This window comes from Salvia hispanica, chromosome 5 (assembly GCF_023119035.1).
Source record: "Salvia hispanica cultivar TCC Black 2014 chromosome 5, UniMelb_Shisp_WGS_1.0, whole genome shotgun sequence".
Classification (NCBI taxonomy): domain Eukaryota; kingdom Viridiplantae; phylum Streptophyta; class Magnoliopsida; order Lamiales; family Lamiaceae; genus Salvia; species Salvia hispanica.
Genome location: NC_062969.1, coordinates 38,700,107 through 38,715,968, shown reverse-complemented (window position 1 = coordinate 38,715,968; position 15,862 = coordinate 38,700,107). Strand labels below are relative to the sequence as shown.

The 15,862-nt window shown below is 34.1% G+C and overlaps 2 protein-coding genes and 1 long non-coding RNA gene across 5 annotated transcripts; 1 reads left to right on the top strand and 2 right to left on the bottom strand.

Moving 5' to 3' along the window:
- Positions 1-173: 173 nt before the first annotated feature.
- On the bottom strand, positions 174-4,023 carry LOC125186879 (transmembrane 9 superfamily member 5-like). Its single transcript, XM_048083358.1, has 7 exons — positions 3,732-4,023; positions 3,205-3,245; positions 2,096-2,684; positions 1,835-1,966; positions 1,340-1,496; positions 766-1,250; positions 174-614 (listed from the first exon to the last, which is right to left on the bottom strand). The coding sequence occupies exons 1-7, from the start codon at positions 3,890-3,892 to the stop codon at positions 398-400; spliced, it is 1,782 nt and encodes a 593-aa protein (XP_047939315.1). The 5' UTR covers positions 3,893-4,023; the 3' UTR covers positions 174-397.
- Positions 4,024-8,415: 4,392 nt separating this feature from the next.
- LOC125188637 lies at positions 8,416-9,211 on the bottom strand. Its single transcript, XR_007170765.1, has 2 exons — positions 9,069-9,211; positions 8,416-8,985 (listed from the first exon to the last, which is right to left on the bottom strand). It is a non-coding gene; the product is annotated as an uncharacterized LOC125188637 (long non-coding RNA).
- Positions 8,725-14,152, top strand: LOC125188635 (transcription factor TGA9-like). 3 transcript variants are annotated; one of them, XM_048085603.1, is made up of 12 exons: positions 8,725-8,860; positions 8,934-9,025; positions 9,438-9,520; positions 9,736-9,930; positions 10,653-10,697; positions 10,851-10,910; positions 11,009-11,086; positions 11,281-11,329; positions 12,300-12,571; positions 12,656-12,877; positions 13,636-13,778; positions 13,869-14,152. In XM_048085603.1, the coding sequence occupies exons 1-12, from the start codon at positions 8,730-8,732 to the stop codon at positions 13,954-13,956; spliced, it is 1,458 nt and encodes a 485-aa protein (XP_047941560.1). In that variant the 5' UTR covers positions 8,725-8,729; the 3' UTR covers positions 13,957-14,152. The 3 variants fall into 3 exon arrangements, with proteins under 3 accessions (XP_047941560.1, XP_047941561.1, XP_047941562.1); XM_048085604.1 differs by lacking the exon at positions 10,653-10,697; XM_048085605.1 differs by lacking the exons at positions 8,725-8,860; positions 8,934-9,025 and adding an exon at positions 9,238-9,367.
- Positions 14,153-15,862: the final 1,710 nt, after the last annotated feature.

The following is a 15,862-nucleotide window of genomic DNA, read 5'->3' as shown; positions in this document are numbered from 1 at the left end:
GTCTCATGAACTCACTGTTGTCTCTCGTAAGTTAACAATTTTGACATTGCATGTAGGAGCGTGATTGAGTTGACTACAGTTTGTCTCCTATTATCATCAATGCACATTACGCTTTGTGAACGGAATACTACACCGATGTACGATATCTTGTAATAAAGTGAAATACGAGGAAGTAACGGAGAAACCAGACAGCGCGGCTTGAGTCGCATAGTGAGACTCGTCGTGCTAAGCTGTGGATAAATTCAGATGAAAAAGAGATAAGACTGTGGTTTGAGGTCTCTACATAGCCATAGGAAGATCCAAATTTGTGTACTCTAACAAAGAGATGATGTATAAAGAGACAGAGAAGTCTAGCTCGGGTTGATTGTACTTTTCCGGTGTACAAGTACAGTGAAGCTCACTCACTCTTGATGGCATGGTATATGCGGCGGACAAACAGCAACGACGCTTGAAAACCCACGGCACCCAGCATCAAGAAAAACGCGTAGCAAATGCAGGCGTTGTAGCCGAAGAAGAAGGCCGTCTGCAAGAGGCCAGTCATATTCGAATGCAGGTAGAAGTATATACAGTAGCAGAACATGAAGATAGCTGTTGAGCCACCGCGCATTAGAGACCTACAAATTTGTAAGAGCAATGGCGGTCGTAAGGGAAATGGTAGAAACATGCGAAAATATGCAGTAGATGAAATGCCATAAACGATAAACGATAAGCACATATGGAAGTATCCTTTCAAGAAAAAGGAGAAAACAGTGTAATCGACTATACCTCCAATGCCATTCGTGGTCTTCGGCAGCCAGTTGAAAATATGTCAAACCAACGCTTAAAATAGCAGTGATCAAGATAAGGACTACGAATGTGAAGAATAAAATTCCTGGAGAGCTATAGAGTTTATAGCCCCAGATTGTAGCATAAAAATGGTGTAACTCGAGAGCAATGGCACTGTAAGGTAGAAGACCTGCAAGAAACATTTGGGCTGGGGTCTTCCGGTACCAAGCCAACGAAGGAATCTCCCGTGGACATTTCTTAGTGACGGGTGAGGCCGGGGAAGCAGATTTATAGCGGTGCCCAAACACTCCTCCTAGGGAAAGTAGGGTAACTGATACTAGTATATATACGAGAACAATGACACATATCGTTCCGAGAGGAAGAGCTGCAGTCACCCCGAAAGATGCAGCCAGTAAGTTGAGGATGAATGATGTGAAGAGCAGAGGACCTAAGAACAGTATTCCTACAAAAAGGAGACTTTTTTCCTGCAAAATATATGCATTGGTTTCACATTTTTTATTGGCATTTAACAAAGAATGACTTAATGTGGTAAGGGAAAAGAAAGCATCAATACCCGTCCAGTTTCAGCATACTGACTATAAAATGACGCAGATCTGTAGCCCGCAATTGCTGATGTAAGAATGTAAGAAATGAACACATAACTTGAGAGAGTACCACGGCTATACGGTTGGAAGACTCCCAGAAACGCCAAAATGAATAAAATGAATAACCTGTATGACGGGGACAAATTTGTAACTTGGATGATACAAGAAAAACTAGTACGGAGTAAAGACTAAGCTTAAATGAAATATTGTCAGGGAATACGACGTTAAAAGTACTGTAGCCAAATTACACGATGGTTGCATCATGGAGAAATTCTAAACTAAAAAAGAACCAGCTTGGTATATATGAAGAGCTCTTATATGAATCTAATTATCATTTATTGCGATATCAAGTAGTTTGAAAAGAGACACGGACTCGACTAATTGTGCTTGTGCACTATATGACAACCACCGAATATTATGTTATGATAGATGAGATTAGAAAATTAATGAAAATGGCAGCTTACATTGTCAACAACTGGGTACCACAGCCCAAAACTGCAGAGAACAGTGGTAGACTCGTTGGGCATCTGAACACATCATCGTGAATGTATTTCCAACCAACTTCTTTCTCCTCATCTTCATCTCCAATCGACCATCTGAAATAAATAATAGAGGGCTGATGTCAGAACCAGGTGTGTAACTTCTATGTACGGCGAAACTTACACTGAAATGCAAGCACAAAATTAGGAGCAAAAAGCAACGAGTACCACGGCGCAGAAAGTTACTTTCTTAAGTCATTCTTGACATGCCGCAGCAAAAGCAAAGTAAGTAGTCCCGTGAGCAGTATAACTATGACAATAGAATTAGCGAACGAGAACCAATGACTTTGGTGGATAATATGCAATGAGGAAGCTCTAGCGTATCTCTCCATTCTGTTCTCATATGGCATAGAGGTTCTTTTCCAGGACATAGAATAAGTGAACTCGACTTCAACATCAACAGCTTCTGTTATATCCACCATATGACTTGGCTCGCTGAAGGCATGGATTTCTATGACTTGATGTCCATTGTAAAGAGCATCAAAGTGAACATGGGTAAAGAGTAAAAACTTTTTCCCCTTGTTGTCGGCTTTCCAGCTTTCATCCTCAACTTTGCCGATGTATGCCCAAAGTGGAAGATCATCACAGTACATGTTATAGTAAAAGTCATTAGCGATAGCATCCCTGAATTTTGTTATATCAGCCTTTGTTAGCTTGTTTGGGCAAACAACTGCTTGGGTTGTGTTGACAGCAAATCTCAAATCATATAAAGCATTTGCTAAGCGATCACCACTCAAAACTTCCCCAAAGCTTTCCTTCTTTTGAATCACCTGATCTGCCAATGAGATAAATAGTGAGTTATGAATCTGCTTATAAAGGTACTTCTTAGCAATGGGATCAAATAAACTTGAAAAATGCAAGAAGATCACCTAAAAGAATTTAGTCTGGAAGAGGGAACAAATAATATCTCTTTAAGCATGATTTGAGCAAGATATATTCTTACATTACGGACTGAATATGCTCTCGAGATCTTAATCATGAAAAAGTGGAATCTACTACCATTCAGGAAAAAGAAGAAAATGAACGATCTCTACTCTTGTCTCAAGGAAAACTTAATGCTTCAACTCCAGATATCTTCATCATCTCCATATTTTCATTTTCTTTTTTAAGTTTTTTCTTTGTAGGTGATAATGATCAATATTTCAACTTCGAACTGTATGTATTTGGCTCTTAGCAATGTTCATATACTCCTTAATAAGCAAATGATTACTGATAAGTGATAAACAATTTTCAAAAGAAAGAGAGCAAGACTAAGAATTCTTCTACAATATACATTTACAAGTGTCAAAGCGAACCTGGACGACAGAAGGGCAGCTCGTAATATTCATATGTTTCACTGCAAGCAAGCCAAAAGTAAAAGATATCAGAACAATTTGAATGCAAAAGGATCACATCTACTACAATTATCAGAGTAAACAATAAGGTTTTCTAATCATAACAAAGCATAATCCCAAAAAAAAAACAACCAACATTGATTGTCAAAGCTCCTTACCAACCCCAATTCGATCCAATAGGCACTGGATTTGAATTTAAACTGCTATATTAAGCTCTCAAATAGTAGCTAAATGCTTTGCAAGTAAAACTGAATATTTCATGTTCGGATCTCACTTCCAAACCATGATGAATCAATGCATCATTAATTAAATTTGGGAATAAATAAAAAATCTCAAAAAAGCGCATCAAAAAACAATTAGTCAACGTCGAAAAACCAAACACAGACAAAATGCACTCCCTCTTTAACATCAAGAGATGAATGCTGACGAGTGTCTACCAATATGCATTAAATCAGAGCTCAATGCTAACATTTTATATGAATCGGTACCTAGGGTTGTGAAGGGGGCCGATTTTGTTGACGAAAAGGGGCACGCGATCTCCCTTATTGTAGGTGTTGGCGCAATCAATAGTGATGGGCAATAGGAGCAACAGAGCCGTTACAAAAGCAGATTTCGATATCGCCATTCTGCCGTAATCTCGACGGTTCATTGATTTGAACCCCGACGGCGGAGGCCGGCGGAGGTGGAGCGGCGGAATTGGAGTGATTAGCAACGGTCAACGACGGGAATTGATTTCGGCGATAATTAAGTTTTAACTGCTACAAGTAAATCGCACTTTCTTAATCACGCTTTCAACTTATCTCTCGATATGACTTTAGTTATGTAATTTATTTAAAGGGGAGTGACCAATTGCTAAATAATTATTAATCAAATAGACTAAATCTTAATTATTAGATTAGAAGATATAGTGGTTGAAATAATATCACATAGATTATATTTTTAATTAAAAAAATTAATAAATAAAATTAGAGGATGTTAATGTCAATTCCCTCTCATTAAAATTATCTTAAAACTTTAAATTTTTGTAATTCTCTCGATTTAAATTATTTACTTTTATTTCAAATTTATTTATTTATTTGAATATTTGGATATCGTCGATTTTCTGGCTCGATTCGGATTTTTTGATATTTTGAACTGATTTCGATTATACTTATATGGTGTATTTTAAAGACTCAATTATTGGATTGTTTTCAACGTCGAACTAATTTTAAAGGCCGAACTAAAAACCAAATATCAGTTATCTATTCAATGTCGAAGTATATCATTTGTATGATTTATTTTATCCACTAGATTAGAAAAAGAGATGGCTGAGATTTGGTCTTTAGTTCGGTCTTTAAAATTTGTTCGACATTGAATACAGTCCTTAGTTGTGATATAGGCAGAACTAGGGCTGACAAATCGTGCGTGTCGACACAATAACGACACGAACACGATAACAACAAACACGAACACGACCCGTTAAGAAAACCTCAAACACGAACACGACCCGCTACCCTCAGACACGAACACGACACAAACCCATTAACGAACGAACCACTTCGGATCAACACGACACGATAACAACACGTATTGAAAAATGAGATTGTAAGAGTCATTTAATAAGTAGTGAAAAATAAAAATAATAAGAATTAATAATATTAAAATATTATTTGTTAACGGATAACACGAACGCGACACGAACACGCATTGTTAACGGATAACATGAACCCGACACGAACACGTGTCCTTAATGGGTCGACCCGATAAGGACACGAACCCAATAAGCTCTGACCCACCCTATTAATTTTATGCCGGTTCGTGTCGTGTCAAAAATTGTCAGCCCTAGGCAGAACTAATTATTAATACCGAACCGTCAAACTAAAATATAGTAGTTCATTATAAACTAATCATTTTATTAATTTAAGTACACAATTAAATATGAATATAGGAGTACATTTTATTTTATACGTGAAATAATTTGGGTTCACTGAATATGGAATTGGATAGCCCATGTACTAGGTGGTCAGTGATGGGCTTTTCATAACAATGGGCCGTTGAAATAATTTTAAACAGTGGTTCAACAAAAAATTAAATGCTAAATTTTGGGGCATTTGATAAGCAATAGCTGAGAAGAAAATCAAAATTCCATATTTATATCTGTCAAATTTATCTACAACTTTCTTTCATCCAGTCCAATATGATAAATAAAAATAGGATAAGGTAGTTATTAATATTAATAAATAAAACTTTGAAAAGAATAAGTCAATGGATGTACATGAATCATGGCTGCAAATTTATTTATTTGTTCAATGCAGGAATTTAAGTTACTTGAAGCACTAGATAATCATTATTGTGGAGATTAGTTTCTTAATAGTTGACTATAAGCAACATTTATTCTATATTAAGAGGTTTAGATGTCAAAGAAGCTTTCATTAGCATCTCAAGCCACATGTATTTATGATATTAATTATTCTACAAGCAAAGCATAAAGCTCCAGACCCAAGAAGATCACAACCAAAAAAAATCTCATAATTTGTGATTGATTTATGCTGTTTTGATTTTAATGTAATTTCTAAAATAGCACTGCTTTATGCTGTTTTTATCTTATAACTTGGAAATTACAATTGGGGTACATTATATAATAATGAAAGCATTATATATTACAACAAATCTACGTGACCAAATTTTATACAACCAAACACCAGTTTATTTGATAAAAAATAGATTTATTTATGTATTTAATTAAATTATATGGATGCATATATAGTACATGGAAAGTGCATAAAATTGTGACCATATATTTATGATTTGTGTATAATTTTTTTATTTTTTTAAAACTATAAATGTAATTAGTGCATACTTTAATTCAAATTTAAAAAACAATAGAAAGAAAATTCAAATATAAAAATAAAAAACAAGGTTAAAGGCTAATAAAACTTTTTAACTTATCCACTTACTGTATTTTTTATTTGAATATATAATTAATATATCAAATTATTAATATAATCTTATTTTAGTAGTATAAAATTTAGTTATTTATCGTCACTCTATATTATATTATTATTATAAACAAAGGAATAATAGTCAGGCACAAAAATTTAACAAGGATTGATTTATTCTATTAAAATATATATCCAAGAAACATGATTACATAAGACTCGTTTATTATAAAACAAATATTTCAAAGAAGTCATGATTGATACTACTATTTGATAAGAACATTCGTATTTTCAGAAGAAAAAAAGCTACACAAGTTTTCCAAATTCATTTTAACACAGATAATCCAAATGTTTCAACATACTATATGCATGAGACTTTTAATGTGCCAATGTTTATATTTTGTAAAATATTTTTTTGTTGTATATGAATAGTAATGGTGAGTTGAGATGCATGAACACCTACTCCTCATATAGACAATTCCCTACCAAAAGTTTTAATTTATAAGCAATCATTAATAATAGTAATAAGAATAATTGGTAGGGGGAATATTATAGGCAACAGTGGTAGATGAAACAAACACATATTTGTATAAAATATTGTTTAACCAATAATTAATCTCTTCACGAATAGATATGGGTCCATCAACCGATGTCTAATTGTCTCTTCCTTCAAATTATTTTTGTTATCATAAATGTCTTCAAAGCTCTAATAAAATAAAATGATATCCATAACAAATTGTGTAAAATTGGTGGCATGCTAAGCAGTGCAATGGCATGAGATGATACATTGCATTGCACATATATTGAATACAATGGTTATTCTATTTATTTATTTAAATGAAATTAAACTATGATTTAGATGTGGGGTGAATTATAAAATGATCATATAATAATCTCCACTAGCAAAATCTAGAAACTTTATAGCAGTCACACCTAATTCACAAACTAGTGATTTGTCCATTCACAGTGATAGATATTCATAAAAATTATGTCCCATTCCCATAATAGAAATAAAGTCCCTATATTCCCCTTGATATGCAAAGTGACATTTTATATGTTGGTCATATTTAGCTATGTTCTTCAAAAAAACATTATCCAGCCAATATATAAAAATATAGGGAAAATATTTAGGATTGTGCAATTTCAGCTTATTTTAATTAGATTTATGTCTATTTGCCATCCTTGGACATACTTTTATTCATATAAATAGAAATTAAATGTTTGTAAAATAAACCTATATTTACCCAAGTAAAAACAATTAAACTAAATGGCGTAAAGGAATATATTATCTCATCTTAAATGAATGAAATATGATGATCTCTCACCCCAGCCGTGGATTTAAAATATAACAAGAATTCAAAATAAATTCTATTAAGAGAAAAAAGAACCTGATGACAAAGAATGGATGTTGACCTATCAACAAATGGGATAACACCAAACAAATCCATCTCAAGAATTGGATTAATAATAATAACAAGTGGAAGTTTTTATTGGTGATTGTATTTAATTAATTAATTTGTTTTGGTTGAAAGCCCTTTAAGCAACATCTTGCATAATAAATATTGTCAAGTATGTGAGTTGTCAAATTCTGAAAATAGCACATAAAAGTAAACCCTTTCAACATAAAAACATCAAAGATCAAGAAAGCAGCTTTAATATACTTTTTTTTTAATTACCAGAGTATTTGTTAATTCACATCATAACTACTCTACTTGAAATAAGACTACTATTATTTAAAGTGATCTTGATTTTAGACAAATATGACCAAACACAACTTGTGTATAATCTTAAGTTCTCAACCTCAAAAATGTCATTTCTAAATGTGTATTCAACATTGACAATGATGAATGTTCAAACAATTATTGCAATTAGCAAAACTACCTTATAAACTCAACTCAATACTTATCTCTTTCAAAAAAAGATTCAATTTTTCCTTCAAGAAAAGGGCCAATGAAAAAGCCCAGGCAGTTAGAGAGAGAGGATTCTAGTGTTCCTCCCAAAGACCCCACCTTTTTTGTAAGTATTTTATTGAACTAATGTTGTTTTTCAATGCACAAATTTCCTCTTTTTTTAATCTGTTTTAATTTTGATTTTCTGTTGCAAAACCCCACAAAATAAGCCTGGGTTGCCAGGACAAGATTTTCTGTACCCATGGCTTGACTCCCAATTCTGATAGTACTAATTATTACACCCCCACAGAGGAGAGAGTATAAAGTATAGTAGAGAGAGAGAGAGAGAGAGAGAGAGAGAGAGATTATCAAAGAGAATAATCAGATTGATTTCTTCATAGAGAAGTAGAGAAAAGAAAGCTAGATAGAGACCCTCCAAAAGCTCAAAACTGTAGTAGTAGTAAATCATTTCAAGAGAGAGAGAGAGAGACCTTCTCAATCCCTTTTAGACAAGAAAGCTATGATCTTTTGCTGATCACCTCAAGTGTCCATCTTTCAAGAAAGTGGCCTTCTGTCTTCAAATCCCTCAACACACCAAAACCTCAGAAAAACAAAAACAAAAACAAAAACAAGAAAATCAGCACCTTGAAGAAAAAGAATGGCCTGAAACTGAGTTTGCATGGCGAGTCACAGAGTCGGTGAGCCAGCAGCTTTGTCTGACTCGGGAGCTCCACACCACCACCACCACCACCACCACATCCCCTACGCAGTTCCTCACATGCTCCACCACCCCACCAACTCTAATTTCATGTAAGCCTAAAAAAGATTCGATTTTTCGAACTGGGCTTTCGATTTTCTGACTTGGGTTCCTTTGTTTGACAAGAAATCAAGAAGGGCCAGCTTTTGATTTCGGAGAGCTTGAGGAGGCCATTATTCTGCAAGGGGTTAAGATCAATAATGATGACAAAAAACAACGTATGCTACTTGCTCTCTCCCTCCTCTCTTTTGTTTTTCTTACGTTGCTTTGTGTAACCAACTCCCAAGAGAGAGAGAAAGGGGAGAGAGAGGGTTTGTTTGTGCAAAGGGGGGTTTCTTTTTCTTGCACAGAAATCATTCTTGGACTAGGGATTTGAATGGCGTGTGTTTCAAATATGGAAAAAACCAGACCTGCTTGCATGATTCTTTTACTGACTCCATAACTGCAAAGCAAAAAACCCATACATAAAAGGGGATTAGCCTTACCCTTCTTTTTAAACCAAAGTTTGAAACTTTCAAAAAGCCCAAAACAAAAAATTCCAGAAAAATTTCCTTCTCATGGTAGTATTTTTTTTTCAAATTTCCTATTTTCTGGCTGATTCTTGCAGATTTTGCTTTTGATTTTTGGCAGATTTATACACAGCAATCAGGCCTGCAGCAACTCTGGATATGTTCCCTTCTTGGCCTATGAGATTCCACCAGCATACCACAAGAGTACTCTTCTCTATATTTACCTCTCTCTCTTCATAAACAAAGCTTCATTTCTTGCTCTTCTCCCTCTCTCTCTTGACCACCTTCTGCAGTGTTGTTTAATGTGTTTTTGAGGTTTTTTTTAATACTAATAGAATTCTTTTTTTAGATATTTGGTTGATGGTTGTGATGTGATGATGAAAGCCATTTTGACTAAAAATTTGTGTCATTTAATACAGGGAAGCTCAAAATCAGGAGAGGAGAGTACTGATTCCGGTTCAGCTGTAAACACACTTTCCAACGCCCCAGAGTCTCCTTCAGACCACCGCCAGCCACCCCCTCCGCCGCAGATGGACGCCGCCGGTGGGATTGACAGCCCGAGGATGAGTGGCTCACAGTCACAGCCACCAGCTGCTAAACCAGCCCCAGAAAAGGTCTGCTCCACTTTTCCCCAATTCTTGATTGAATTTCTTCCCATATCTAAAGAAAAAGGTCTCATCTTTATTGCTACTAGTTTGCTATCCTCTCTCTCTGTGTATAATCCCACATAGCTAGCTGCAAGAAAGATTTGTTGGCAAAGGGGAACTGTACCCCCTCATTGCTGAGGAGTTTTTCTGATTTTATTCTGACATATAATAAATCCATCTTTCTTGATCTATTATAATAATATATGCCTGTGTGCCTCAATCTTCAAGACTGCAGTTTTAAGTCCTTGTTCATAATTGCTACTTTTTCCCATCCCAAGAACTGTAGTTTAATTCTTTTTTTCCCTCTCTCTTTCTCTCTCATGTGAGGGATCTTCTTCATAGGATAAAGGGAAAACAAAATCTAAAGAGAATTTGCAGACAGAAACAATAAAAATAATTAACTCACATTTTTTTCTCACAGTGGTCATCTCCATCATTATTATTTTCAAGAACAGTTGTGAAAAATGCCAGCATATCTTCTAATAATAAAAAATTTGAAATCTTTCTGAAGATTCTGCCATTGCTGACACGTTATCTTCCTTCCCCTATTCTCTAACATAGAATAAAAAAATAAAGTTCAAATTTTTGCCTTACAAAATTTGTTTGTTCTAGCTGCTCTTATTGACTCTAGAAAAGTAGAAACGAATTAACCATTGTCTCTCTTGAATTTATTTTTAAAAATAATGCAGAGAAGAGGGCCTGGTTCTAACTCAGACAAAGTGCTTGATGCTAAGGTGATGAAAAGAGCCAAATTATTCACATGCATGCATGAGCTGAAAATTTAGTCTCACTGATTTTCATAATTTCTGCAGTTTTTTCTTACTTCCCAAATTTGAATTCCTTTAAATTATTTATCTTGAGGCTGTGTATTTTTCTTCTTCTTACAGACATTGAGACGTCTAGCCCAAAATAGGGAAGCAGCTAGGAAAAGCAGACTTAGAAAAAAGGTAAGTTGCAAAATTTTTACTCCATTTCCCCCAAAATTGTTTCTTTATAAATATACTCCATATAAATATTGTATATTTTTATGTGTGTGTGTGTACAGGCCTATGTACAGCAGCTAGAATCAAGCAGGATCAGGCTTGCTCAGCTGGAGCAAGACCTTCAGAGGGCAAGGTCACAGGTAACAACAGTAACATTTAATGGGTAGAAACAAAGAACATAAAGAAAATCAAGACATCTAATGTCATAACATAAGTATAAAATAATTGAAGGATGCCAATCCAAAAAAATGTTACAGTAATTAATAATTAGTGTCTAATCCTCTATAATTGATTTTCTTGACTTACTCCCTTTCTCCATCACTATATTCAACAGGGACTTTTCTTAGGAGGAGGTGGGGCTGCAAGTGGGAGTATTAGCTCTGGTATGTGTCTACATTTCTCAATAGTGTTTTTACTAACCTGCCCTCTACATAAATTGAAGACTTCTCCCCCCTTTTCCCATGAATGTTTGATTAGAGTGTGATTTTTTTTGAAGGAGGGAGGAGTTAGTCTTTCCCGTGCTAGTTAATTATTGCATTATTGGATTTGTTTAAACTTAAATGACATTATTAGATTTGTCTGACTTCAATCTAGTTGTGAACAAAAACATCAAAATTGCCAAACCCTTCAGTTTGTAGACATTAGCTAGACTTTTTCTTCCTTCATGGTCTAATTATTGACCATAAAATAGTGGGACTTAATCTTAATCTTCAAAAATCAAAATTTTTGGCTAGATGTTTTGTTCTAATTAGTGAAAAGAGAATTTGAAGCCATATTAGGCTTTTAAACTTTTTTCAACTAAAACAAAAAGAACTTCTATTTTTGACTAGAAGTTTTCTTCTTCTTGAAAGGCATGTCAGATTTTAATTACTGTTTCAGGGGAAAAAAGATTCAAATCAAATATCTGTATGACCAAGGCAGCAATTCTTACCACATGGTCAGCAAGAGTGTCCTTGACATGTGTGTGTGTGTGTGTGTGTGTTTTCCCTTCCCAAATAGCTGGTTCTATCAGTATGAATAATATTTGGAATTTTGGAATCTTTACAGTTCAGTCTTTTGCCTCATCTGTACCCACAGATATTTGAATCCTGGCATCAAGCCTTTGTACATTATGCAAAAAGGCCACTTTATGGTTATGTGGATATGCAAAAAATATAAAATAAAAAATCATACAAAATCAAAACCAAAAAAAGGTGGGAATAAAAAAAATGGTGTAGTAGTTAGTGGTTGTGGCTGTCCTTTTGTGCTTTCTTGAAGTGTGTCTTTAATTTGTGAATGCAACATTCATGGGCCCTCAATGGACTATGTGATTCACATATTATAATCAAATAATGTTATGATTTTTTGTTATAGGTGGAGCAATATTCGATATGGAATATTCTAGATGGCTAGATGATGATCACAGGCACATATCCGAACTCCGAACTGCATTGCAAGCTCACTTATCCGACAGTGACTTGAGGGTTATAGTCGATGGATACATTGCTCACTATGACGAGGTCTTTAGCCTGAAGGGCGCCGCTGCTAAATCTGACGTCTTCCACCTCATCACCGGAATGTGGACTACACCTGCAGAGAGGTGTTTCCTTTGGATGGGCGGTTTCCGGCCATCTGACCTAATCAAGGTTATAGTCCATCACTATACAAGTCATTTGTCATCATCCACATTTTTAACTGTTTAGTAATCATTAAATTTTATTGATTATCAGATGTTGATACCGCAATTAGACCCTTTAACGGAGCAGCAATTCATGGGGATTTGCAGCCTTCAGCATTCCTCACAGCAGGCAGAGGAGGCTCTCTCACAAGGCTTGGACCAGTTGCAGCAATCCTTGGTTGATACCATTGCTAATGGCTCTGTTAACGACAGCATGCATCACATGGCTGTCGCATTGGGAAAGCTCGCCAATCTTGAAGGCTTTGTTCGACAGGTTCATACACCCCCTCCCTCTTCATTTCTTGCATTTAGATCAGTCCTATCATGAAACTATGCAAAAGTAGAATCTGATTTTAATCCCTTACCTAAAGTCATTTAAAAGTTGAGGCTTGCACTTTAGGGACACACTGCGTTGCGGTTTGATGCTAAAATGTAACTTTAATTAGTGAGATAAGTGATAAGTGATTAGAAAGCATATGTCGGAAACTGATGCAACAAGATAAAAGTATCATTCCCATTCCTTTTTGGCTTTACATTCTGCTTTCTCTTTTAAGTGATCTCTCAGCTATACTTTAACAGATTTAGGTATCTTTCCTCGTCAGCGTATACGTGTAACGAAGTAGATTTATCTTCAGACCACATAAAATGGCTCCATTAGATTTACACATACCTAATACCTTCTTTCATCTGTCGAAAAACATCTGAAAATTGTTTATATTTAGGAAAGAAAGTATAAAAATACTTCCTTTTTCATGAAAGCTGCTTTAGCATGATATGACTAATCAGTCCATTTCTGGTGGAACCAATTATAGATGCTCGTTTTCTTGCAACGTCGTTCTTTTAACTCACTGGCTCGTTAAAAGCAAACAAACGATGCCTTGCTGTTAACTGATGATTTCTTAGATGAATATTTGTATAGCAGATCAATACATATATGTGACATTACTATTCTCTCTGTGCCTAAATACGACTCGGTAGTTGAAAAAAATGTTTTCTTGACTTCATTTTGGTGCTGTATTTGCAAAAACACAGGCTGATAATCTAAGGCAACAGACCCTTCATCAGCTGCACCGTTTGTTGACAATCCGGCAAGCTGCACGTTGCTTCCTGGTGATCGGAGAATACTATGGCCGACTACGAGCCCTGAGCTCACTGTGGGCTTCAAGGCCAAGAGAGTAAGATCACTTTTGCTTCAACTCATTACAATTCTTGAATTCCTGTTTATAAAGATGACATTTTTATTTATTCTTGGTAATTATTTTCAGGAGTATGATTGCAGAAGACAATTCTTGCCAAACGACGTCGGATTTGCAGATGGTGCAGGCTTCTCAAAATCAGTTCTCAAACTTCTGATTATCAATATTATTATTATAACCGGTTTTCTTGATGATTAGGTGAAATTTGAGGTTGTTTAGGAGCTACTCTTAGAGAAAATAGGTTTTCCTCCTATAATTTTGATGTAGCTTTACTTTTAATGTCAACATAATACAATGTTCTCTTGTAAATGTATATCGATGTCTATGCAAATTAATTTTCCTTTTCTTATTAATCATTTCAAAATTGTGGGATGAATTTAGTGATGGATGATATAGTCATATAGCGTTGCAAATTCGATAATTTTTTGATGGATTTTTGGAATTTATCGATGCAAATATTCGTCGGTAGCTCATGTTTTATTGTTGTGCCACGTGTGACAAAATCAGAGTATGTCAAATTAAATTAAGCAAATTTGTTGGTTTTTCAAGTGATGAATATAAATTGAGTGCCATTTTGTAATTTGTGCAATAAATAGCTACGTACTATTCAAATATCTTTATGTAGTATAATTCAAAAAAATTTCATTCATTAATTTGTAGTAGTTGTTAGGTGGATGTTTTTTTTAAAGCATAAAAGACGAAGAACGGAAGAAATAAAGGAGGAATTCATGGGGAGGTTATGAAGATTTGTCTTTTATGTAATTGTTTACTTTATCATTTTCCATTCTATGAAATTATATCTTATCCTTTGAAATAAACATTTAATTTCCCCTTCGAGGTCCACAACTATTAAATATAAATATTTAATATGAGCTCTATTGATTTGATTTGTACAAATAAAAAAATTATTGTTGCCCTCTTATTTATCATTTCATTTTATTTAAGTGCTTTTTCTTTTAATTTCTTTTTTAGTTTCTTATTTCATCATTTTGCTTTATTTAAGGCCACTTTATTGTGGTACGACATGAACTTTTTTTTGCAAACACTTGAATTAAGGAGTACTGTACACAATTTATTATTGATTGGACATAAAATTAAATTAACCCTTTTTCTGGAAAAAGAATAGTAGTAAACGTTAGTTGGAAATTGAGAGTTTTAGCGACAAGTATGATTTCCGTATCAAAATTAAATAAAAAATAAAAAATATCACTTTCATTTAAAACGTTAAAAACGAATAAAAAACTATCACAATAAAGTTTGATACCTTTCTTTATTTTATTAATTTACAATCGAACTACATCAACTAACCATATAAATATAACTTGATTCGCTGATTAAATCTTCATAGCGATTTTAAAATCCCCATTTTTCAATTCAATATGGCCCACATTAACCAAAATATAAACAATTAATTAGTTGTAAAAGGCTAAAGATTTTGTCTTTTTTCGAATGCTTTTGGGAATTAAGTTAGTTTATTGGGCACACAAGATGACCTAATTATCACATTAATTTAATTAAGACGTCCTTTTACAAATTAGGTTTTTTGCAATCAAGTGTGGCCACACAAATTTTAAATATGATAAGATTATATATTTCATAAAGTTGTAAGGTGAAAAGGGTTTATTTGCTAACTGATTTTAATTAGTTGCGTGACATGATTCTCAGTGCTTAAAAAAAGTTATTCGTGATTGGGAAAGTCGATAACATACTTTATTACTTAACAAAGTACTATAAATTACACTTGTTTCAATTTATAATTTAACTAATCGTGTTTTAAATCAATAATAATAATTAATGTATTGATAATAATGATTATAACAACAACTATTCGAACAGTTTGCGTTGTTAGACTCTAAACACATGATTGAAACAAATATACTATATTAATGCTTGATTATATCAAACGAAATCCAACTACTAGTTTATAAATCAAACATAAAAAATACTCCTCCGTCCCGCTTTAGCAATCCCATTGATTTTTCTGCTCTCTTTTTATAAAAATGATAAAAAATAGTTAAAGAGGAGAAATGGTAAATTAAGAGAGAGAATAATATAGAGAAAAA